The sequence below is a fragment of the Stegostoma tigrinum genome, chromosome 2 (assembly GCF_030684315.1).
Source record: "Stegostoma tigrinum isolate sSteTig4 chromosome 2, sSteTig4.hap1, whole genome shotgun sequence".
Classification (NCBI taxonomy): domain Eukaryota; kingdom Metazoa; phylum Chordata; class Chondrichthyes; order Orectolobiformes; family Stegostomatidae; genus Stegostoma; species Stegostoma tigrinum.
This window is the reverse complement of record NC_081355.1, coordinates 65,083,929-65,110,889: the sequence shown is the minus strand read 5'-3', so window position 1 is coordinate 65,110,889 and position 26,961 is coordinate 65,083,929. Positions and strand designations below refer to the sequence as shown.

Sequence of the window (26,961 nt, the reverse complement as noted above, 5' to 3'; positions counted from 1 at the left end):
CAACAACTGTTCCTTAAACAGTCTCCACATGTCTATAGTTCCCTTACCATGGAACAATTGCTCCCAGTCCATGCTTCCTAACTAATATATTAAACAAACCTAAGATGCTTTTAAATCTTTAATAAGTTAGAAGGTTTTAATTGATTAATGTGTACATGTAAATCCCCAAATTCCTTTGAAGCCACTGTCCTGAGAGAACTAAAGGTTTTATTAGCATAAAGAAGAGGTGACATTTTAGGTCAGACAATACATGTTAGGTGTGAGACCTTGTTTAGAACCTGTTGTATTTTGCTTTGGAGTTAAGAGTGATTTTATTTCTAAAATAGGAATCTATAAAATGCCACATTGACCGTCTTGTCTGTAAATTGTGTGCATTTTGAATAAAAAAGAATGTATCTGCAAATAAAAATTCACCCTGTAGATTCAAATGCGTGTATGCTTGAGGGACTGTGTTTATGAGAGAGGATCTGTGTGTGTGTGTGTGGTGAACCCAAGATTCTGTTTGAGGCTGTCCTCATGGGTACCGAACTTGGCTAATAACCTCCGCTCGGTAACTCTGCTTGTTGTGTATCCCGAAGTCCATCTTGGAGGATGTTTATCCGAAGATGCGAGGCTGAAAGTCCTAGACCGCTGAAGCATTTCCCCACTGGGAGAGCACATCCCTCTCTGGTGATTGTTGCGCAGTGTCCATTCATCCACTGTCGTAGTGTGGTATATTGGTGAAATTCTTTGATCTTTTAGTTACAAATTCTGTGTCTGATACTTCCTCTCCCACTAACACCTGAAGGAGGAGTGAGGATCCAAAAGTTTGTGTTTTCAAATAAACCTGTTGGACTATAACCTGGTGTCATGTGATTTCTGACCTCGTCCACCATAGTCAAATACCAACACCTCCACATCATGATTTTATTTAAGGCATGCCATTTATTTACAATCACTCACTAGAGGGAGATTTAGCAACACTTCATCAAGTCGGGATATCCATCTGTATCTCCTTGAACCAAACTTTATGTTACCAGGTCTGTTATGCTCTGTTTCCCCTCACTACTTGTCACAGGTTTGTGGAATGCTATATTTCAATAAATATTCAAATCAGTCTGTACAGTATGCTATGTTCACTCAATAAAAGATATGATTAAAGCTGAAGTGTCTTGTAAGTAATTTGTTCTATATATGAATGTATTTGTAATTGGGCAGATTGAAGTATTTGCAATTTCCTCTATAACAAGCTAAATGTTATCATCACAATTGCTGAGTTACTTTCCTTTTGTTTCAAAACATATTTGAAGTGTGCAGTTTCAAGATAATTGGTAGCAATAATATAAAAAAGAAAAAAGTAATAAGCTGTTTCACCACAAAAAAGACATGATTTCCTACTTGGCAGAGGAAGAGAAACAGCTTCATTAATGTAGTTTTTAACATTCAAGGCAGAATCTGAAAATTGATTTTCCACAAGACAGTTTGTGAAATGAAAATTCACAAGCAGGTACAGAACAACGGCCAATCATAATATGCCTGCAGTCATGGTTGCTTCATATTTCCCAAGCTGCTAAATTACTACTTACTCTTATAATTGATGAAAAGTTCATGAATCCACATGTAGTTGAACAATACTTGCAAAATAGCTGCAAAAACCTGAAGGTTCCAATATACACATATGATTCATTCTTAAGGGAAAATGTCCATTTCATCACACTTTACTAGAAGCAAACAATGCTGTATGATTTTTTTTTTCAAAACCCTGTTCACCTCCTGTGGTTATACACTACAGATCCCATATACATGGAGATCTTTCGAGTTTGGTAGTTGTCTCACACCCTCCCTAAAGAAATGGTGAGACACCCACAGCTGAATCTTAGGCAGCAGGTCCATTATCCTTTCTGATCATTAGGTCTGTAAGACAACAGCAGTAGGCCTTGTTCTGCTATCAGGTCCCCATGGCCTGAAGTCCCTCTTGAGAGAGCCAGTCAAAGGTCATCAGCACCTGTGCATAGGCGTGCCATGCAGAAATCGATAGCTTAGCTGTAAACACAACCCAGAGATGAAAGGTGCTGGCCAGAGATAGGTGATTTAATGGATTAGGTGTGGCGGAGGAGCTAATGGTGGTTTCTATGAGTGGAGATCATGGAGAGAGAAAGAGGAATGGGTGTTCAGAGCAAGACAACGAGCATTCTTAATGGCCATTGTATTGTTCACATGCAGTTGATCAAGCACTCAGTGCCTTTGATGGAGGCTGCCCCCATCCAAGCCAGCAACCAACCTGTAGTCTTTTTCCCCTCTGGATCATTAATGAACATTCAGTAATGGTGCAGAAAGGTCAGGTATGGATCTTTGTGCATGGAATTCAGTTCCAGTGAAGGTAGGAAAGCATTGGGTATAGATACTCTTTCTCAATGATTAATTAAATGACCTTCCTGCCTCTTAACCAACCTCATCTAGAACCAGCGAATTCCACCAAAGTATTGCTTGTATTGATTTGCATTAAAGCATCAAATGAGCACGTGGCAACTAAAAAATGTGTGAGTTGATTTCGCTCCAATTTATCAACCAACTGATTTATGCTAAACAAATGGAACCATTAGGTGAGTTCAGTTAGACTGAGTCACAAATCCTTCCAAGTGTATTTAGGTTTCATGATGCAGTGTATTTATAATAATCAGTTGTATTTATAAATTTCAGACCTGTGACACACAAAGAAAATTGGCTGAACTTTACCAAAAATCAACCAAATGTCAATTCCAGGGAGTTTCTTGCAGGGTTTCTCTCTGTGAACCAAAATGAGCTACTTCAAGTAATTCCCCATCGCTCACCTTATATACCTCACATGCCCAAGATACTGTGCTTGCACTATCATGTGCTCACCAGCCGCGGTAATACTCATCATTGCAAGGACCTTCCAGGAGTCACACTACCAGTGCCGTATTTAAAGCTCACCCTGCACATCAGATCAAATGCTACTATCCAGCAAAAGGATTTCACCATGCATGAAATGGGTAGAAAACAATAAAGGAAAATTTCAGAAGGCACATAGATGGCATGGGCAACACTTCATTTGAAAAGAAATCTCATAGTTATAAATAAACTGCTATTTTACATCATCACCTGTCTGATCGACTGTCAAAGTAACTGCTGCTACAGAATTAAGCTGCAGAGAAAGACTAACTGTCTATTGTCTGAAGAACAGCCTCATACTCAGTATGGCATATCTTCTCATTGTTGAATTTGGGAGGATCACGTATTGGAAAGTCTTTAAATAGTAAATTAAATTATAATTCAAATTATAGCTTTAACCTTTATTAAATGATAGGAAAGCAAAGAAAGAATAAAAAGAAAAACTGCATTTGCTTTGGGGAATCAACTGGGCCTGCTTCCCTTTCAAGCAGCTATAAAATTGCAGTAAGTGAATGATACACAATAATACAACACAGCAACAGCCACTTTGTCCCAACCAAGCATGTGCCAATTCTTGTTCCTTATTTAGACCCACTATTTATTGCCCATGCATGGTTTCTATCTCTCTATTAGCCTCCCATTCATGTGTCTATCAAGATACCCCTTAAGCATTGCTAAGCTGCCTGTTGCCACCACCTCCACTGGCAGTGTATTCCAGGCACCCACTACCCTCTGTGTGAAAAATTCTTTCCGCACTTCTCCCCTGTACTTTTCCCCCTCTCATCTTGAACCTGTGCCTTCTTGTAGCTGACCTTTCCACTCTGGGAAAATGCCTCTTACTATTCACCCTATCTATAGTTCTTATAATTTTGTAAACCTCTATCTGGTCGCCCCTTAGCTTCCGTCTTTCCAACGGAAGCAATCCAAGTTTATGCAACTTACCTCATAACTAAAACCATCCAGACCAGGTTTACCATCCTGGTAAAACTTGCACACATCATCTCCAAAGCATCCACACCCTTCTAGCAGTGTGGTGACCAGAACTGCATGCCATATTCCAAATGTGGCCTAACTAAAGTTGTGTACAATTGTAACATAACTTGCCAACTTTTATATTCTGTGCCCCAGACGATGAAAGCAGATGGGTTGTTTACCTTCTTGACCACCTTATTCACCTGTGTTGCTACTTTCAGGGATCTATGGACCTCTACACCCAGATTCCTCTGTATGCCAATGCTTCTAATGGTTCAAAAACAAAGTTGCTGGAAAAAGCTCAGCAGGCCTGGCAGCATCTGTGGAGGAGAAAACAGAGTTAACGTTTCGGGTCCGGGGACCCTTCCTCAGAACTTCTAATGGTTCCACCATTTATTGTATAATTCTTACCTGAATTTTATCTTCCAGAATGCATCACCTTGTATTTGTCCAGATTAAACTCCATCTGCCATTTCTCTGCCCAATTCTGCCATCTAACTATCTATATCCTGCTGTATCTTTTGACAATCCTCCTCAATATCTGCAACTCCACCAATTTTGATGTCATCCACAAACTTACTTGTCAGACCCACTACATTTTTCTCCATATCATTTATATTTACAAACAACAAAGGTCCCAGCACTAATCCCTGAAAAACATCACTCGTTACTGATCTCCATTTCAAAAAAGCACCCTTCCACCACTACTGTCTGTCTTCTATGACCAAGCCAGTTTTGTACCCATCTAGCCAGATCATCCCACATCCCATGAGGCTCTACCTTCTGTATTAGCCTGCCATGAAGTATTTATCAAATGCCTTACGAAAGCCCATGTAGACAACATCCACTGCCCTTCCCTCATCAATCATTCTTGTCACCTCCTTAAAATCTTAATCAAGTTGGTGAGATATGACCTTCCCCACACAAATCTATGCTGCCTATTACTAACAAGTTCATTTGCTTCCAAATGTGAATAAATCCTATTTCTACGGATCTTTTCCAACAGTTTCCCCACCACTGACGTCATGCTCACTGACCTGTAATAGCCTGGATTATGGATAATAAAGTGTGAAGCTGGATGAACACAGCAGGCCAAGCAGCATCTCAGGAGCACAAAAGCTGACAATTCGGGCCTAGACACTTCATCAGAGCTGGATTATCTCTGTTTTCTCTGTTTATCCTTCTTAAAAAGGGAACAACATTAGCCATTCTCAGGAAACTTGCCTGAGGCCAAAGAGGATGCAAAAGCATCTGTTAAGGTCCATGCTATTTCCTCCTTTGTCTCTCACAGTATCCTGGGATAGATCCTATCTGGCCCTGTGGATATGTCTACCTTAACACACATTTTAAGAAACTTAACACTCCTTCCTTCATTATGTTGACCTGCCTGAGAGTATTCATTCACCATTTCCTAACCTCAACATCCTTCATGTTCCTCTGTTTGTGAATACCAATGTAGACTGCTTGTTAAAGATCTCACCCATTTCCTCCAGCTGCTCGCATCACCTCCCTCCTTTTCTCTTTCCCTAGCTACCCTCTTGCTCCTAATATATATGTCTTGGGATTCTTCTTAACTCTGTTGGCCAAGGATATTTCATAGCCCCTTTTAGCCCTCCTAACTCCTCATTTGAGCTCCTTCCTACTTTCAAACCTTGTATGATTTTGGTTGCCTAGACCTTAGGTATGGTTCCTTTTTTTTGACTGAGTTGATAATTTCCCTGTAATACAAATTTCCCAAAGTTTGTCATTTCTGCCTTTCATTTTCACAGGAACATGCCTGTGCTGCACTCTTGTCATCAGGTCCTTAAAAGACTCCCACATGTCAGATGTAGATTTTCCTAAACTCACAGTCCCAATCTACATTCTCTAATTCTTGTCTGGTTCTTGTCGGCCTTCCTCCAACTTAACATCTTCGTCCGTGGCTTATTCTTGCCCTTATCCAAAAGTATGTGAAAATTTACAGAATTATGGTAACGATTCCCAAAATGTCACCATCCTCATTGGGCTATCCACATACCATTTCAAAAATCTCTCCCAGACATACCTAACAAATTGCTCCCCATCCAATGCCCTAGCACTAAGGGAGTCCGAGTCATTATGGAGGAACTTAAAATCACCCACTGCAATTATTCTTTTATTTTCACATCTTTGCAGAATCTGACGACATATCTCTTCCTCTATCCCCTGCTGGGAACTGGGAGGTCCGTACTACAATCCCAGCATTGTGATTGAACCTTTTAAATTCCTGAGCTCTACCCATAAATACTACACTGCAAGATCCCTCCAGGGTGTCCTCCCTCAACACAGCTACAATATGATCTCGAGCCAGTATTGCAACTCCCCAACCTTATTTGCTTCCTTCTCTGTCCCATTGAAAACATCAATATCATGGAACATTAAGCTGCTAGTCCCATCCCTCTTTTAACCATATCTTTGTGATAGCAAAAATATCATAATTTCATGTATGCATAATTGCATGATAACTTCACCAAAGTCACATCTTTTAGAAGCAGTTGTTGCATTTTATGCTACACCACTCTTATGCTCCTTGAGAGACTGCTGGCACTCTCCCAGTTTGTCAGCCCCCTATCAGATCCCAACTTTGCCTGCTCCAGTTGTGCAGAGCACAAAATGCAATGATTATGTGGGACCTTGTCTGGAATACATTACAAGCCCCTTCAGACCATTCAAAGCATCAAACCTCAATTTCAGGATAGCTATTAGCTCCTCCATGATTGTGCTGGTGAAGAATGGACTGTGATGAATCAACACTCAACCTCTGTCAGCATGTTGTGTCATGGAGTCATCAGCCATGGTTGCAGAAAATGCTCCTTGTTTCCCAATAATCATTCACTGATGTAAGGCGTCCACCTATAAAAATGAAGCAGAACATGAGAGTTATATATGCATGATGGCAACTTCCAAGGTATTTGACCTTATTCTGATGTATGCAGCAGGAACCATGTCATGTCAGTACAGTAGCTGGTTACAACTGCTGTGGGATTTCTGAAATCTTGCCTCATCCTGACATCACCCAAGAAAGAAAGCATGTAAGAGCATGTTGACAAATGCTTATAGTTCAAACTGAGAGAAAATCTGCTCTGTATTTGTGTGAAGCTTTGAAGAATTCTATGATTATGGATATCTTAATCTTGTATTGCGTAAGTGCTTGATTAATGTAATTGTTCCTTGAAGGGCTTCACATCACTCTCAAGTAGAGCAAGCCTTCACGTATAGAAAAAAAATTACTCCACTCACACCAAGCCATTTTTAATTTTCATTGCTAATTTTCATTTCAGATGAGAATGGAAGGCAACACAGGTTTTGTTTTGGAGTGAGTTGCAGGCCCAACCCGTTAATTTAGATGACTGTCTTCTCCACCTCAACCCCCAAACCTCCATGGCCCTTTCTTCCTTGCACTGTCTGTCAACCCCATGAATTCTAAACTTCCCCACATCCCCAGCCAACTCTATAATTTAAGAGTTCATCTCCCCAAAATACCCACTGAGCCCCAGGCCAAAAGCATAGTCATGTCAACCATCCTACAGTGCCCTGTTGCTGAACCCGGCACGATGTTGACCTTTAATGACATTCCCTGTCACAGTACCCCATGTCCTCCAATGCACTATCATCGCCTGTACTTATGTAATGAGTTTCCTCTGATTACAATTATTGTCTGCTTTGCATTCCAGCATACTGCTTCCAAACCCTCAGAGTTGACTACCCCAACATTCCACCACAATAATGGTCCTTGATAACCTACCCCAGCCACCACTCCCACCCCCGACTGCAATGATGTGGAATTCTTGACCCTGACCGCCTCAAGCAGCTGATTTGCTGTGTCTAAGGCCCCAGACTGAGAATAGATAATGACTTTGAGTGACTAGAGTTAAAACCCCCTAACTGATAACAGTTCCTATTGACATGCTGGGGACTAATCTTATAAACATTGAGACATGGCCGTTTCACTAAAGCACAGTCAGTGTGCGCGCCCCGTTAGCTGCTGGTACACGCCGTAGATAAGACACTGAAGTAGCATGGTGCTGTATAGCAATCTGTCCATCATCGCAACTGATCATTGCTGAGAAACCTGCAAGCTGACTGAGTTATGTCTGCACTAAAAAGCAAGACGAGACAATGACTGCAAGCCTGTAAGTTCTGAATAAGGTGGAAATGTGCAAAAAGGCAAGGTAGAGATGCTGTAAACATCCAGGTTAGCAGAAAGTGAGTGAATATTCAGGCAAGAAACTAAGAGCCTTAAGATGCACCCTATTCTGATGCATGCATTGGAGCTTGTCCCTGCACACAACTGGCCTGTCAACAGCATTGCAATCAAAGGTGCTCAAGTGTAGTATTGAATTAATGAACTATATTTTAAGTGAGTTGGAGTGTACTGCGAAGACGTGATGAGGCTTGTCTTTATGTGATACCAGTGTCCATGGACGAAGGATACAGTTGGTTACTGCTCATGGAGCATACTCTTGAGATATTGAGGACTGCAAACCAAGGTGCATCCTGGAGGAACAAGCAACAAGCTGCAGCTTTATGCACCCATTCATAATTACATGACAGGAATTGTGCCATCTAGTTTCTCTCCATTGCCTGGTACCATAGAAAACAGCATATAAATTAAATGATACTGAGTTGCTAATGAATGCATATAAGCCTTACACCACTCACTTGAGAGAATCTTGATGGTTTGTTCAAGGCTTTGGTTAAAAAAAATCAGATCTTCTTTTTTCAATGCATGAATCTCATTTTTCTGAACTTAACATTTCTTCCCAACTGATTTACCATTACCTGAGTTATTTAGGTGCTAGGAAAATACCTCACAATGTAAATTTTTTTAAAAAATGAATATTTATTCCTTTTGTGGCACTAACTTTACGGAACAGTAACTCTATTGAGAGAGGGGGACTGAAGGTTGTTCCTACTAATACATCAGTATTAGCAGGAACTGAGGTGTCGGGAGAATTGATGGGATTGAACGCTGACAAATCCCCAGTGCTATATAATCTGCATTCCAGAGGACTTAAGGAAGTGTCCCTAGAATTAGTGATCATCTTTCAAGATTCTGCAGACTTTGGAGCAGCTTCTATGGATTGCAGAGTAGCCGATGAAACTCACAAAGCCGTGTTGACTGCATTTAATCAAGCCATGCTCTTCCAGATGGTCATAAATCCTATCCCTCAGAATCCTTTCTAACACCTTGCAGACGACAGACGTGAGACTTACTGGTCTGTAATTGCTGGGGATTTCCCTATTTCCTTTCTTGAAGAGAGGAATTACATTTGTCTCTCTCCAGTTCTCAGGTACGACTCCAGTGGAGAGTGAGGATGCAAAGATCTTCACAAGTGGCGAAGCAATTGCATTTCTCGCTTCCCAAAGCAGCCGAGGACAAATCTGGTCCGGGCCTGGCGACTTGTCAATCTTAATGTTTGACAAAATTTTCAGCACATCAGCTTCCTCTATCTCTATCCATTCCAGCATGCACACCTGCTCTTCAAAGGTTTCATTCACTACAAAGTTCTCTTCTTTCATAAAGACAGAAGCAAAAAACTCATTTAGGGCTTCCCCTGCCTCCTCAGACTCCACACACAAGTTCCCTATGCTATCCCTGATCGGCCCTACTCTTTCTTTGACCATTCTCTTATTCCTCACATAAGTGTAAAATGCCTTTGTGTTTTCCCTGATTCCTTCTGCCAAGCCTTTCTTGTGCCCCCTCCTAAATGATAATTATTTGAAACTCCATTTCTCGTGCCCCCTCCTGGCTCTCCTCAGACCATTTTGGAGCTCCTTCCTTGCCTGCTTGTAATCCTCTAGAGCTGACCTTGACCCTAGCTTCCTCCACCTTATGTAAGCTACCTTCTTCCTTTTGACGAGAAGCTCCGCTGCTCTCGTCATCCAAGGTTCCTTTATCTTACCCCTTCTTGCCTGTCTCAGAGGGACATATTTATTCATCACTCGCAACAACTGTTCCTTAAACAGTCTCCACATGTCGATAGTGCCTTTACCGTGGAACAATTGCTCCCAGTCCATGCTTCCTAACTCATGTCTAATCGCATCATAGTTTCCTCTTCCCCAATTAAATATCCTCCCATTTTGCCTAATCCTCTCCTACTCCATAGCTGTGTAGAATGTGAGGCAGTTATGGTCACTATCACCAAAATGCTCTCCCACCACAAGATCTGATACCTGCCCCGGCTCGTTTCTGAGCACCAAGTCTAGAATGGCCTCTCCCCTCATCGGCCTGTCAACGTACTGAGTTAGGAAACCCTCCTGAACACACCTTACAAAAACAGCTCCATTCAAATCTTCTGCTCGAAGGAGGCTCCAATCAATATTGGGAAAGTTAAAGCTACCCATTACAACAACCCTACTACGTCCACACTTTTCCAAAATCTGCCGACCTATGCTTTCTTCAATCTCCCTGCTGCTATTGGGGGGCCTGTAGTAAACCCCTAATGAGGTGACTACTCCCTTGCTGTTCCTAATTTCCACCCACACTGACTCGGTAGGCAGATCTTCCTTGACAATGGAAGCTTCTGTAGCTGTGATACTCTCTCTGATTAGTAGTGCTACACCCCCTTCTCTTTTTCCCCCCTCCCTATTCTTTTTAAATGCTCTAAACCCTGGAACACTTAGACACTTGCTTTACAGAAAATAAGATGAACTATTTAATCTCATGGCATAATAAAACAGCTTTTGAAACCAGTTACTGCCTGGAAAAAGAAATACAAAAATGCTACCTTCAGCAAATCTGCTCAGTTTATTCTGTGCAATTCAGTGGCTACATGACAGCACTAGCACATAGTTACAAACAAAGTAAATACAGACCAAAGATGTGAAGGATAGGTGGATTGGTCATACTGAAGTTGTTCATAGTGTTCAGGGATATGTAGGCTAGATGGATTAGCCATGGTAAATGTGGGGCTATGGGATATGGTAGGGGGCTCAGGCTGGATGAGATGCTCTTTGGAAAGTTGATGCAAACTTAATAGGCTAAATGGCCTTCTTCTACACTGTCAGGATTCTATAATTCTATGACTTGAAATGATTTGTAAAAATATTTGCATGCAATAATGATCCTTAAGTTCAAAAATCAATTTCACTCCAGTGCATTGATTCAAATTTCTGTCATTAAACAACATTTTTGCTGGAACTGTAGAAAACATTGGTTAAGCCACAGCCGAGAGTAATGTGTGCAGTTCTGGAATCCACATGAAAGGAGCGATTGGACAGACTGAGATTGTTTTACTTAGGGCAGAGGAGATTGAGGACAGAATGATTGTGATGTATAAAATTACGAGGGGACGGTTAGGATAGACGAGAAGAAATTTTTCCCCTTGATGACGGATCAGTGACTGGGGGCATAGATTTAAGTAAAGGGCAAGAGGTTTATAAGAAATGTAAGGAGATTATTTTTTGCCCAGAGCATGGTGGAAATCTAAAATTTACTGCCTGAATGGCTTGTAGAATCAGAAACATTCATAACATTTAAAAATCATTTAGATGTACATCACAATGCCAAGGTATGCAAGGCTATAGGCTAAGTGCTAGAAATTGGGATTAGAATAGTTAGTTGATTGTTTTAGTCTATGGTAGACTCTACAGGCCAAAGAGCCTTTTTCTGTGCTATAGATCTCTATGACTATGATTCTATGTGTGTGTGTTTTTTTTTCTCTTTTGAAGTTCTGTCTAGTTCTAACAAATAGCAGTAAATGATTGTTGAAAGATAAAGAATTCAGCATGTTCTGTCCTCTATCCCAAATGTCAGTCTTATTCTAAGTATCAGCATGTAATATGTTGCTAAAGCTCTTATCATTATGTCTGAATTTTCTGTAATAATAAAAATAGCCACACAGTGGCATTTAATTGAGAAATTTAACTTTCTAGTATTATATAATTCCATTAAGCATTTTTAAGATCTAATCGAAATAATTATATGGATGGGGGAAATGTCTGACAAGATTGTTCTTTCATATTCTCTAACATAGTTTTGAGCAAATGCAGAACACACTTAAACTTCTCAAGAATTCCTTATACCCTACTGATATAAAATTATACCTTTGTATTATTTTTGAGGTTATCATAGAAATATAAATTGCCTTTAATTTTTATTCCCATTTATATTTATGAAACATTTCTTCTGTTACAGTGCTGGCCCTAAAGGAGACAATATTTATGAATGGAGGTCAACAATCCTGGGACCCCCAGGTTCAGTGTACGAGGGTGGTGTCTTCTTCTTAGATATCACATTTTCACCTGACTACCCCTTCAAGCCACCCAAGGTGTGTATTCCTGAACAGTAGCATAGCTCAAAAGCAAAAAGTAATTAATGTAAACTATATGACAATTAGGAATTATTTTGCATCACATAATGGCAGAAGTTTTCAATGTTTTTCAACCAGTCTTACCATTCTAATCCTTTTAGTTTGATTCCACTAAAAATTCTCATACTGTACCAGCAGTTTCTACTTAGCTGAGGATATTAATATCGGAAATTTCTTTGCGAAAGACATTTTTCGCTCTTTCGGACTCCTCCTATTTTTCTTTCAGTCTGATCTGCTGTACTTCTGTTTCTTTCTCTTTTAAAAGTAAACTGCTGAACAAGTATGAAGGAAAGGAGATTGAAGCAGCATGTGCGAAACCACTGTGACAGCGCACCAGCAGAACTGATTTTAAATAAGTTGAAAGTGGCTATTGAACTCAAAAGAGAAAGAAAACAAACCTTTATGTAATTTTAATGAGAAGAGCTTGGCTTGGCAATACAAACAAGGGAAGGATTTATACAATTAATGGTAAGGCCCTGGGGGTAATATTGTAGAACAGATTGATCTGGGAGTTCAGGCATTAGGTTCTTTGAAGTTTGCGTCACATGTAGACAGGGGTGGTTAAGAAGGTATTTAGCATGCTTGCCTTCATTATTCAAAGCTTTTGAGTATAGGATTTGGGATATGACATTAAGGTTGTACAGTACATTGGTGAGGCCTCTTCCAAAGTGTTGTGTATAGCCTGGTCGTCCTGCTATAAGAAGGATATTATTAAATTGGAGAGGGTTCAGAAAATATTTATCATGATGTCGCTGGGAATGGAATATTTAAGTTATAATGGTCAGCTGGATAGTCTTAGACTTTTTCCATTGGGGCTTCGGAGGTTGAGGTTTGACCTTATAGAGATTTATAAGGTCATGAGGAACACCAATATGGTGAGTAGCAAGGGTCTTTTTCCCACGTGGGGGAGTTCAAAATTAGGGGACATATTGTTAAGGTGACAGGAGAAAGATTTTAAAAGAACATGCAAGGCATCTCTTTTTTTTACACAGAGTGTGGTTCATATGTGAAATGTACTGACAGAGGAAGTGGTGGGTGCAGGTACAGTTACAATGTTTAAAGACATCTGGATAAGTACTTGAGTAGGAAAGGATTAGAGGGATTTGAGCCAAAAGCAGGCAAGTGGGACTAGTATGATTTGGGTGTATGGTTGGCATGGACTAGTTGGACCAAAGCATCTGTTTCCATGCTGTATGACTCTGTTACTCTAATACATGAACCTGGCATGAACCTTGAAGAGGTTATTGAAAAAGTATGTTGGATCCGTATTTATAAAGAAGCAGATAAGCAAAGTTAAGCTAAATCATTGTAAATCACTCATTAGGCTCCAGGTGAATTATTGTGTCCAATTCTGAATACATTTGAAAAGATGTGAAGGCCTTAGAGAGACTGCTGAATGAGAGCAAGGACGAGAGACTTCAGCTACAATGAAAGATTAGAGAAGCAGGAATTCAAGAGGGAAAGATTAAGGAAAGATTTAACAGGTATAAAGAATCTGACAAAGTAAGTCAGGAGATGAATGCTCTCAGATTTAGAATAACTAGTAAAAATGCCAAGGTGAGATGAGAATGTATTTTTCTTAATGTTTATCAAATTGATCTACATGATTTGGATAATTAGAACATGACTAAGTATCTAGAGAAATAGAGACAAACACTGGAAAACAGGAGATTAAGAAGTAAGAAGATCAGTAGATTAAAGACCAATATATCGACAGTCTGTTTGAGCCTAAGAAGAAACTCAGAGTGAAGGTTTTAAGATAATGGGTGAAATCTTAGCTAAATGAGTAGTTTTGAATATCTGCAGTCAGCGGTATGGAAAAATGTTGGCAGAGTGTCAATATCACAGGACTGATAATGCAGAAATCTAGGGTACTGGGTCATGCATTCACATCTCACTGTAGCAGCTGGTGGAATTTAAAAATTCCATTAATGAAAAGGAATGATGAACTTTAAACTATCGTGAATTGTCTTAAAAACCCATTTTGTTTACTAATATCCTTTAAGGAAGGAAATCTAACATCCTTTTACTGTTTGGCCTGTAGCAATGTGGTTGATTGTTAACTGCCCATTAAAATGGACTAGCATGCCACTCGAGTTCAGGGACAATTAGGAATTAGCAACATGTGTGAGTCTGCAATGCCACTGTACAAGAAAGAGTGTATTTATTTTAAAGTGCAGAAGATGATAGTATTGAGATGGAAATTAAGCAATGAATTAGTCCTGGTTGAAGTAAATTGGAAGAATGGTCATTGAATCTCATGAGAGGAAAGTATCACCAAAATTGAAAGGAAGATTCCACAAGACGTTCGTGTAATTTGACTTGTTATATAGTGCAGGCATCTGGACAACATCAAGAAGAGAGGAACAGGGACTGGATCATAATGAATCATAGATTCCTTACAGAGCAGAAAGAAGCCATTCAGCCCATCAAGTTAACACCATCCCCTTGAAGAGCATCCCAGACAGAAACTGGCCCCCATCCTATCCCCTAAAGCCTGCATTTACCATGGCTAATCCACTTACCAGTACATCTTTGGTCTGTGGGAGGAAACCACAGCACCCACAGAAATCCATGCAGACATGGGGAATATGCAAAAACTCCACACACAGTGACCAGAGTCAAACCCAGTGCTAATCACTAAGCACCATGCCACCCCAAAGAGATGTGAATGCTGAAATGAACGTGTGCTGTAATGAGAAAGAGGAATATCAGGAACGAGTACATTGAGGGATCAGTGAAGACTGTGGCAGCACTGAAGAAAGTAGTCAAGAAGAGATTAAAATAGAATGCCAATCTGTTGCAAAGCAAGACAAAATGTTGCACCTGAAGTGACGGGAATGTAACCATGGGGAATGAAAGAGAAAAGGAAGCTATTTAATATTATCCAAAAAGGAAGATATTTGCCTATTTATCTCTAGAGTTGTTTGGAATTTTTCAGTCTCTGATCTTATCATGTGTTCACTCTCCTAAAATTTCATCTCCTGTTCTCTCTTTCCTCCTGTTTAACATATTGTTGTTTTTGACCTTTTTTTATTAAAATTTCTGATATGTTAAAAAAAAGTAATCGCTGCTCCATGAAAGCAAGAAATTAGCTCCAGCACAAACAAAATGGAAAGTCACAGCAGTGAAAGACTGTCACAGGATTGGAAGAGGAAGGGGTGACTGACAGAAGGAGGCAGAAAAGAGAAGTCACTTAGCATTGTGTTGTCCCTAAGTGAAATGGGAGAAGCTTCAAAGATGGAGCCTGCTATGTTCTTGAATATGGTGACTGAAGAGGTGTTGGAAAAGATTTAATAGAAAATTTTCCAAAAAAAAAATTAGGTTAGTATTTAAAGGGATTAAAATTGCAAGGATATGAGTAGAGAGCCATGGGAGGACTAATTGGATGGCTCTAAATGTCAGACCTGACATGATGGACTGAATGGCCATCTTTTCTGCTCTCAAATTCCACGATTCTATGATTCTGAAAAGGTCCTCCACAGCTTCAACTCTGCACAAGAATTATTTAAATTAAGCTTACACATTTGCCCTGTTGAGTTCAGTATGAAAACCTTCAGCAACGTTTTTTTCCACAATATTCCAGTTCTGTACTACCAAGTGAATGTTACAAAGAAGTAAGAATTCTTTGTCAGTATTAATAGTCTGTGTAATATTAGACCTGGCAGGTTTACTATTGGCTAATCATTGAATAACTGAAGTATATGAATCAAGAAAGTTCCAGAATCAGCACATGATGTGTGCTTCGCTATCTCATCTCAAATAAAGTAGCAGTAAAAATATCAAGTAAGCCTCTGCTAGTTACAGCAAGAACATGGTGAGAGTTACAGGCCATGAAAGTCATCTAACAACTCTTGATGGGAATGCAATGCGGAAAAGTGACAACCCAGTGGTATCATCGCTGGACTATTAATCCAGAGACACAGATAATGTTCTGTGGACTCAGTTTCAATCCTGCCAAAGCAAATAGTGGAATTTGAATCAAATAAAACAAAGGGTGAATTAAAAGTCTAATGCTGACCATGAATCCCCATTGCCGATTATCGTAAAATCTCATCTGGTTTGCTAATGTCCTTTAGGGAAGGAAACTGCTATCATTACCTGGTCTGGCCTACATGTGACTCCAGACCTACAGTAATGTGGTTGACTCCTAACTGCCCTCTGGGATGCACAATTAATGCTGCCTGGCCAGTGATGCCCTCATCCTGTGAATGAATAAAGCAAAAAAATCTGGCGACGTTAAGAGAGAGCAGAATTGGGCTTAATTCTGATATGCTGTATGCAAATAGCTTCCCGATACTCACTCGATAAGGTTTGTGAGGCATGACCTACCCCTCACAAAGCCGTGTTGACTGCATTTAATCAAGCCATGCTCTTCCAGATGGTCATAAATCCTATCCCTCAGAATCCTTTCTAACACCTTGCAGACGACAGACGTGAGACTTACTGGTCTGTAATTGCCGGGGATTTCCCTATTTCCTTTCTTGAAGAGAGGAATTACATTTGTCTCTCTCCAGTTCTCAGGTACGACTCCAGTGGAGAGTGAGGATGCAAAGATCTTCACAAGTGGCGAAGCAATTGCATTTCTCGCTTCCCAAAGCAGCCGAGGACAAATCTGGTCCGGGCCTGGCGACTTGTCAATCTTAATGTTTGACAAAATTTTCAGCACATCAGCTTCCTCTATCTCTATCCATTCCAGCATGCACACCTGCTCTTCAAAGGTTTCATTCACTACAAAGTTCTCTTCTTTCATAAAGACAGAAGCAAAAAACTCATTTAGGGCTTCCCCTGCCTCCTCAGACTCCACACACAAGTTCCCTATGCTATCCCTGATCGGCCCTACTCTTTCTTTGACCATTCTCTTATTCCTCACATAAGTGTAAAATGCCTTTGTGTTTTCCCTGATTCCTTCTGCCAAGCCTTTCTTGTGCCCCCTCCTAAATGATAATTATTTGAAACTCCATTATTTTAAGATGGATTGGGGGGAGCAACACAATGGCCCAGTGGTTAGAACTGCTGCTTCACAGCACCAGAGACCCCAGTTCAATTCCAGCCTCAGGCACCTGCCTGTGTAGAGTTTTCAAGTTCTCCCTGTGTATGTGTGAGCTTCCTTCAGGTACTCTAGTTTCCTCCCACAGTCCAAAGATGTGCAGGTTAGGTGGATTGGCCATGTTAAATTGCCCATTGTGTCTAGGGATGCATAGTTTAAATGGATCAGCCATAGGAAATGGAGGGCAGAATGCTTTTTGGAGAGTCGGTGTGGATACTTATTGGGCCAAGAGACCTGTTTCCACACTGTAGGGGTTCTATGTATCAGGTGAGGCAAGATTAAGTGTAGCCCTGCAAGTTACAGTCAATTTGAAATTTAAACTACTGAAAATATGCAACCAAACCAAGTTCTCAAATTCAACCACTTCCAAGATTAGAAATACTATTATACTATAATATTATTATTATAAATTATAATACTATTACACACAACACACAATTTTACTGATAAACCTTTACAATTGTCAACTGCTTTTGGGCTCATGGGATCATTACAGTGCATAAGGGGGCCATTTGGCCCAACAAGTACATCTTGGACTCTGTGGAGCAATCTAATCAGCTCCATTTCCCCTACTGTATCTCCATAACACTAACTTTATTTCCTTCAAGTCCCCATCCAGTTTTCTTTCAAAAATTTTTAATATCACAGCTTACATCATTCTTGTAAGCAGTAAGTTTCAGTTTATTGTACGCTGCATAAAAATTTTCTTCCTTAACAGCCCCTCATCCTTAAAACCTTAAACCAACATTGCCTTGTTCTTGTGCCATCAGTTGCTAGAAACAATTTTTCTCTGTCTATTTCATCTAAACCTGCCATAATCTTCTACACTTCTGTCAAAGGTTCTCTCAATTTTCTTTGCTCCAGGAGAACAATGCCAGTTTCTCTAACCTAAACTTATAACTAAAATCTTGATCCCTGGAACAATTCTGATAATTGTTTTTCTGCATTTGCAAGGACTCTCACATCTTCCATAAGATGTGGTGACCAGCACTACAATTCGTACATTACAAGAGGAAGTTTAAAAATATCTCTTACAAGAGTTGAACAGTTAAGCACCCAGCCTTCATATGCCTATGTAATATGTCTTCTCAGTCTCAATTTATGCAGTACTGAAACCTTCAACCATACCTTTATTCCTCTTGAAATGAATGCTCCAACTTACTCCTGGCCAGCATCCCAAATATTACACTTCATGAGGTTATCTAAAACTCTGCTGCATATGTTCGTGTGCACCCAAGTCCCATTATGCATCAGTCCTTTGGCTGTTGACCTACATGGACTCCTGGTTAAGTATTGTCATGATGTTAAAATTCTTAACCTTTTTAATAAATCCATCCCGGCTTCACCACCTCCACCACCACCACCACCACACCGACCCACCCACCCCCCCCCCCCCCACCTCCGCCCCCACTGCCGCCAAACTTGTTACTTACCTCAAACTCCACAATGTTTAAAGATATCTGCTCTTCTAATCTTGACCTCTTGAGAATTTCTTGCTTTAATTGCTCTACCATTGATGGTCACTCTGCCAAGGACCTAAGCTCTGGAATTCTCTCCTTCCTACCGTTAATATCACCACTTCTTTTTCCTCTTTTAAGATGCTACTTAAAATCTACCTCTCTGACCAAGCTTTTGGCCTTATTATTTTCAAGTAACAAATCATTTTCAGAAGTAATAACAAAATGCAGCTTTTAATTTTAAAATTAAAGTTGAAATTATACATGAACAAATGATTATAGTGCAGGCTATATCTCCATAACCCCACAGTTTAGGTCTTTTCTGGGCCAGACCATGAAAGGTAATGTGTCCAGTACACTCCCCTGGCTCTTGGCCAATGCCATCCTCTTACACAGAAGCCAAAACACAGCACATGACCTGTCTGGCTGCCCTCTGCAATGGTCTTGGCCTTGGCCATTGACATTCCAAGTGAGGATGAAAACGTTGGTACTGAAGAAAAACAAATTTGAGTTTGCACTTCAGGCACCTCCTAATATAATTCTGTGAGTGAAGGGATATCTAACCAAGACACTAACTGGTAAACCCAGTCTTTAACAAGCACTAAACCCAATATGTAACTAGCAATATTTGTTGCTAATGCGCTGACTTTTTAAAATGAGCTTCAAAATTGCCCTGTTAGGAATGAAATAGTCCATGTCTTTAAAAAGAACACAGAGATTGCTGGATAAGAGATGTGTAATCTGTGTATAACATAACAAAATAACTTTACCATGGATAATTATTGTATGGATGCATTAAAACAGAAATATCCAGATAAGAGAAATGTATAGGTAAAAACATTCCAAATCAAATTTGCTGATAGAATTCATGCATGTACTCCATTCCATTGAGATTGCAGCATTGAGGTTGTGAAAAGAAGTTTTTCATCTCACAGGTTTGTTTTCCAGTAAAATGTAAGAATATTGGGGTGGCCGGTGGTCATCGATTGACTTGAAATGAGACAATTCACAGATCTAATAAGTAATAGCATTATTACACTGCATGTTGTCAAGAAAACTGCTTTTATGTGCAGCAAAAAATGAATCATAATGCCAAGATCTTGTATCCAAAAAAATTGTAATTGAAGTAGGTAACAACTGTTCTACCTCTCCATTATAGATGAAATTCAGTGAAGTGTTAGATCAGGAGATTCAAAAATCAAATTCAGGTTTTGGTACCAAATCATTCTACGCATTAATCATGAACTAGCAAGAGCTTCCAACATGACAAATTCTGAAATATCAACTTGAGCATTATGATTATGATCATTAAAATGCAAGCTCAACAAGTAATGCAGTCATAAATAATTAATTAACCACACTTTATTGATTATATGTGTATCATGTTAAAATATGTTTTCAGTACTGTTTAAAACATCAAAAGATATAAATGTTATTTTGTTTCCTTTTTATTTAATGTTTTTTAATTATTATTATTAAGACAGGGTCTAAACATTATTGAGTTCATATTGTGATAAATTTGTTACTATATGGTATCATTCACTGGATTGCTTTCAATTTTCAATTCACAGCTGACGTTATAGTTAAGGATATAGAATATATACAGAAAAATATATTTACAGGCATTTTACTTTAAAACAATAACAAGTCTCATTCTTAGGAATATGATTTATTTTATAAGTGGAAAAAAGGAAGGATTTATACCAACAAATCATACATATTTGATTGGGTGAGAGGTTATAATTTTAAAAGTCAAAAGCCATCTAAACTAGCCTCTAACCCATCCAATTCTTTCTTTTACTGAGGGTGGAAGGTGAACTGTTCCAAAGAGGCAAACTGGTATTACATAAAATAATGAAAGCTGCATGCCTCATTATCATTCAGATTCTTTAAATTTAACTGTTATCAGCTGTGTTTCTCACAGTCTAGGAAATGTCAACTTTACATTTTCATCCTTTATGCAAGCTCTTCTCATCTGTATCTGTGATTCTTTACACACCCTATGCCACTTTTAACAATCCTCACCAACTCTTTTGCACCATGGATATACAATCCCTGAAGACCTCCATCCACACCTGGATGACCTGATGGCCGTCCACTTCTTCCTTAAATGGAGGTCAAACTAGTTGCCAGCTACCAGCACCCTCAAGTTTTACATTAAATAATTCCTCCTTCGACACCACACACCTTCTCTAACTATAAGGTGTTGCAATGTATAGACTTTAGCAATATGTGCATTTTTGTAGCACACATGAAACACTTTGTTCCATTCCTAGTTAGGTCTCCTCCCTCACCAAACAGTCATGTGCCAGTTAGTCTTAAATCACCTTCTTCTATGTCCAGCAGGCAGACTGATAGGTCAAACTCAATGAACTTGGTGATAAATAGTATGAACTTACTAGGGTGGGAAATCTCTTCCATTTGTGATTTCAACAACAAGGGGGGAGGTGTACTATGAAGAATTGGTGGTTATATTCAAATTCAAAGGCAAACCATAATACATGGATCTTGGGTGTTAATCTCAAAGAAATGTGCCCTCTTGCAATCTGTAAATATTAGAAGGTTTGGCTTCAGGCTAACTATCTGCATGAGGAAACATAGAAACATGGAAAATAGGAGTGAGAATAAACCGTTCAGCCCTTCAAGTTTTCTCCACCATTCAATATGATCATGCAGGTCAAACAACTCAATACCCTTTTCTTCCGTTCATTTAGTTCAGAAATATCTAAGCTGTAAAAAAAATACTATGTGCTTTATGACAAAGGCAAAATATTGCACATGGTAAAGATCTGAAATAAAAACAGAAAGTGCTGTAGAAACTTCTATCATATTTTATTAATAAGATGCTGAATGCCTCGGAGCTAAAGGTAACAAGGTGTTGTGAATTAAGCAGTCGTTTTCATTAAAATGTATTTAAACTAGAATCAGCCAGAATAGTTAGGTGCGTGGTTGATTCAAATAAAACTCTAAACCGAAAGCGTATGCCTGGACTCTCTTTAAAAATTAGCTTTGAGTTTCCTACAATTCAGCAGATCTTTAGTAAGAGTCACACTAGCTTTGAAACAATGATGTTATTGTTCTGTCAACAAATGCTGCCAGACCTGCTTAGTTTTCCCTACGTAGAATCACATAGTATGTTTTACTTTAAGCCATTTTTTTTTGTCTTACCCATTCTTGGTTGCTGAGTGGCAATTTTCTTTTAATTGCTTAATGATGAATGAGAAGACATAAATTTACAGGGATCAAAGAGGAAAATGTACAATGATTGCTCGGCTATTTGTAGGACTATATTTCGTCAGTCGCAGGAGTGGGGCTGATAGTGTTGAAAAAATTTGGAAGAATAGCTGTTATGTATGCTTTTGACATTGGTCCATTAGTGTTACCCAAGTGTAGCTTGCATTAGAAAGAACATTCCTGGCATTTTGGGCAGTAATGTGAACAGCTGGTGATGCATTCCAGTAATATCTTCATCTTTCTCTTCTTGCAAATTCTGTTCCTGAAATCAACCGCAGACAATCTGCACACCGCATCTTGTTCCTCTTGCACAGTCAAATCTTGCTGCTGAGCAATGTTGGTCAGAATACTGTAAAACACAGCCCTAATAGAAATCATAGCAAATGAATGTGGTATGATGTCCCACCTCCACAGGGAGGTAATGGCCTAGTGGTATTATCGCTGGACTGTTAATCCAGAGACCCAGATAATGTTCTGGGGATTGGGTTCAAATCCTAGCAGGAATTTGAATTCAATTTTTAAAAACCTGGAATTAAGAGTCTAATGATGATTATGAAACCATTGTCAATTGTCAGGAAAATCCATGTGGTTCACTAATGTCCTTTAGGGAAGGAAACTGCTGTTCTTACCTGGTCTCGTCGACATGTGACTCCAGACCCTCAGCAATGTCGTTGAACTTTAACAGCCCTCTAGGCATTTAGGGATAGGCAATAAATGCTGATCTAGCCAGAACACGCTCATCCTGTGAATGAATAAAGGAAAAAAGATGCACCTAAAGCAAACCTTTAGCATGCTGATGACTTGTTCAACCACAGTATGGTGGTGACTTAATGTAATTGGGTTTCATTGATCAGGTTATGATGGATATCATTAGTCATGTTTGAATTGTGTATCCCTTGAGTCCTAGTATTCACCCCACATGTGCTTTCAAGACAAAGATTGGTGAATTGGGCTGCCATATGTTGAAAGCAAGACAACAAATCCTAGAGAATATATGTATCTGCACATTTTTTTTTTGTGTGGCTGCAGACCAGCTGCATATTAATGGAGCGGAGGCTTTTGCATTTCATAAGTACTCTTGCTTGATATGGGAGTGCCAAGGTGGTATAATCAATTATCACCTGCACCGAAGGCAAATGAGCCAGAGACACCAACCTGACCACCAGCTTAGGATCAGAATTGCAGGAAACATCAATAATTATAGAGTATGGGCACATGTTTCATTTAAATTTCATTCCAAGTAGCACTGTAAAGTATTCTTATTCCTGTAGATGTTGTTGTAATAAATAGTGAAAGAAGCCCCCCAGAAAGAGAATTAAATACTGGAAATGTGTAGCAGCAAGGCTCAAAATATTTGTTTTTTTTTGCAGTGATGAGGGTTCCTGTTGAGATTTTTCAAGGGCTTTGATTTTTGATTTTCAAGAGCTACGTTTTGATTTTCAAGGGTGCCTTTCAATCTCATGAACTCCTTGTCACTCAGTAACAACACACCGGTATATAGAGTCTTTGGAATCATGCAAAAGATGATTTAGAAGAAATCTGTATCCTCAATTATCATCACTCCATTCTAGGCCTGAAACCCTGACAGCTGTGCTGCGAGATTTCTAATGACCTCACCAGTACGGTCAATGTCGAGAGTATACTGCATCTCCTGTAAACTGCTCCAGCACCAACTTAGTGGTCAATGCATAGCATCTATTTTATTCACCCAGCTTCAGTTCCTGGCACTCGGCACTTCCAGCTCCTCCACTCAGGTACCAGATAGAAGCACCACCTCACAGTCACAACCTAACAGTCTTGTCAACCTCACACCCAATGTTTGCTGCATCCACAATTGTCCTAGATTTCAGTAATGGCAGTTACAGTGTATTATAACATAATTACTGGTATGGTTTCCTCTCTCTGGCAAGACAAGGTGATGCACAATAGTATGGAATAGAGTAGAGAAAACCAGGGAAAAGGACATCTACATATCTTGAGATTATAAACAACCATTTCCTCTGTAGGTAACATGAATCTGACTGTGACAGAGCCTGTGGCATCCGATGTCACTTAGAACAATATGGTGATGTATGCTTATGCCTTTCTTCAACTCACAGCTCACCTTAAACCAGCTATTTGGCATGGTGAATAAGCTGCTGATGGTGTGTCCATGGATCTCCTGCCTTTTATGCTACTCCAATCTGATGCTTCTGATTTTCTGCTTTCAGACACCTAAGAACAGTTACCTGCCTAGTACATCCAGAAGAAAGAGGAAAGTGAGCAACATTTCAGCACTAATGAAAAGGCCTGTCACTTGATCTGACACTCTCAGATCAGATTCTGGCACTGCTCAGACTTCATAGGAAGGCATAGAGTTAGGATCTGCACATAGTGAGCCATTGAGCATAAATGGGATGTGTAACTACGTCAAGAGGAAAGGATAGGTCGTGAGCCAATTTTCTAGTGGATAAGGTGGCAAATGAGTTCCGTTGCAGAGGATTCACATGAAGCTAGTGACAGGGTGGCATACAGGAGAATATATAACAAGCATATTTAATTGGATGCACTGGGTGATCCGCCAAAGATCCTTCTGTCATTGTCATTGGGCATGGAAAACTCTGATCCTATGGTGACTGAGGCTACAGGGTATACCCTATCTGCGGCCTGTGCTCCTTCCTCCTTCATGTTATAAACACAGAGACACAGAAACTGTAGCCACCATATTTATTTCAGCTTTTTATGGATATGTCATCCTCTCCTCTATGTTCCTTCTGATAATGCAGCTGTGCTCTGTCAAATTCAGAAACTCACCATCACATATCTAAAAGCATTCAAAACTATTTTCACACACTTTACAATTGCAGAAATTCTTCAAAATCACTTTACCTCCAAGTTGGATGAATAGTCCTTTAAATAAATTTCTTGAGAGTATCCAAACTAGATTTTTTTTTAACAAATATATAAAATAATGGTTCTGAAAGAGTTCATGTTCGAATAAGGTTCTACCAAATGTTATGTTATGTGTTCTTTGTCTTACAGTGGTGATCTCCATGAGTTCCTGAGGAGATGTGTTCTGCACAACTCCTGATATTCCTAGATTATTATGCCTAGCAAGTTAATGCAAGCTTTATCAATTTCTATCAGGCAATAAACTACCTTGTAATCTTCTGTTTAGTTTCATCAGTTGTCTATCTTATTCCACTGACAAGAAGACAGGTCCTATACTCAGCATTGAGAAAAGAGGATTGGCAGCAGAAAACAACTTAAATTGCAGAAATATGTTCCTGAACCAACAAGGGACATGCCAAATATAGTTAGTAATGAGTAATTTAATTAATACCCTAATGGTATATGAATGTTTATCCAATAATGTTATATAATTGAGTTCAACAGAATTCTTAAAGGGATCAATTGCAACAGCTACTAAATTGTTATCACAGTGAGAGTTATCACAGTGGGATATGACAAGAGAGTGTCCACAGTAAAATGGGTAAGTCTGATCCAGGAAAAATGAAACCAGATCAATAGGTGTTCAAAAAGAAATTTAGTGTGATGCAGAATCAGTTTATACATCGAAAGAACAAGAGCTCCACTGCCAAGAAAGACAACAAAAGAAAAAGATAAATACGACATAAAACTGGAAGTAAAAGCATACAAATTGCAAAAACAAAACTGAGATCAAGAAATTCAGGACATACTAAGTAATTACTTTGCATTAGTATTTACAGGAAGAGTTCCTGAATTGAATCAGGGGCAGGGACTCAGCAAAATTAACATAAGTCATTAATATTAATGAAGAAAAGAATTATGCTAAAGACTTCCAAATCACCAGGATCAAATGATTTCCATCCTAAGTTTTTAAAGGAAATAGTGAGAACACTGCAGATATCTAAACAATAATCTTTCAAACTGCTCCAGCCAGTAACTGTTCATGAGGATTGGAAAATTGTGCATGTTTTTATACTATTAAAATGACAGCAGGAAACCAGGGGATTGTAGACCTGTCTCTAATGTCTGTCGTTAGGAACTTCACAGAATCATGTAGTACAGAAAAGATCCTTTGGCCCATCAAGGCTGTACTGCCAAAAATATGTCATATTTGCCTGCACTAGGTCCATTGTCTTGTATCTTAAGACATTTCAGGTCATTATCCAAATACTTACTAAAGCTTGTGAAGTTTCCTGTCTCAATTACCCTCCCAAGAAGTACAAAACAGGCCCTCATCACCATCCAAGTGAAAAGCTTTTTCATCAAGGTCTCCTCTAAACCTCCTGCCCTTCACCTGGAAAATTATATCCCCCTGTTGTGTTGAGTGTTCAACTAAGGGGAAGAGTTGTTTTCTATTCACTTGTCCTTGCCCCTCAATTTTATACACTTCTGAGGCTCCCCTCAACTTTCTTTACTCCAAAGAAACAACCCAAATTTATCCCTCATAGCCGAAATGATCCATCCCAGGCAACATCCTGGTGAATCTCGTTTGCACCCACTCCAGTGCAATCACATTCCTCTTATAGTGTGCTGACCAAAACTGCTTACAGTACTCAAGCTGTATCCTAACCAAAGTTCTCTACAGCTCCAACATGACCTCCCTGCTGTTGTAATCTAAGCCACGACTGATAAAGGCAAGCATCCCGTATGCCTACTCACCTGTGCTGCCACCTTCAGGGATCTGTAGACAAGTGCTACAAGATCTCTCTTCCTCTGAGCCTCCTAGTGTCTTGCATATTCATCAAGTATGCTCCTATCTTATTCCTTTTGCCAATGAACATCACCTCACATTTCAGGGTTGAATTTCATCGTCCATCAATCTGCCCATCTGACAAAATCAAATTGCTAGCGTATATAGCTAAAAATAGGTTTTCGGAATACATTTCTAGTTGATTAGAGAGAGTCAGATTGGATCTGTAAAGAAGATACCATGCCTGACAAACTGTATTGAGGTTTTTCAAAAGGAGACTATAGTAGCGGAGAAGGGAATACCCATAGATATTAATAATGTGGACCTTCAGAAGAATTTTGATAAAGTCACTCATAAGAAACT

At 39.4% G+C, this 26,961-nt stretch overlaps 1 protein-coding gene across 5 annotated transcripts in view; it reads left to right on the top strand.

Annotated features, from left to right (window-relative positions):
• The window catches only part of LOC125465443 (ubiquitin-conjugating enzyme E2 E2), a 248,649-nt gene that overhangs the window by 184,781 nt on the left and 36,907 nt on the right, over nucleotides 1–26,961 (top strand). For all 5 annotated transcript variants that reach the window (XR_009447191.1, XM_048558984.2, XM_048558974.2 and 2 more), the window contains one exon: nucleotides 12,023–12,155. Coding sequence is in view for 4 of the 5 variants with exons in the window: in XM_048558984.2 (XP_048414941.2) it covers nucleotides 12,023–12,155 (133 nt within the window). In the remaining variant the exon portion in view is untranslated. The remainder of the gene's footprint in view (nucleotides 1–12,022; nucleotides 12,156–26,961) is intronic.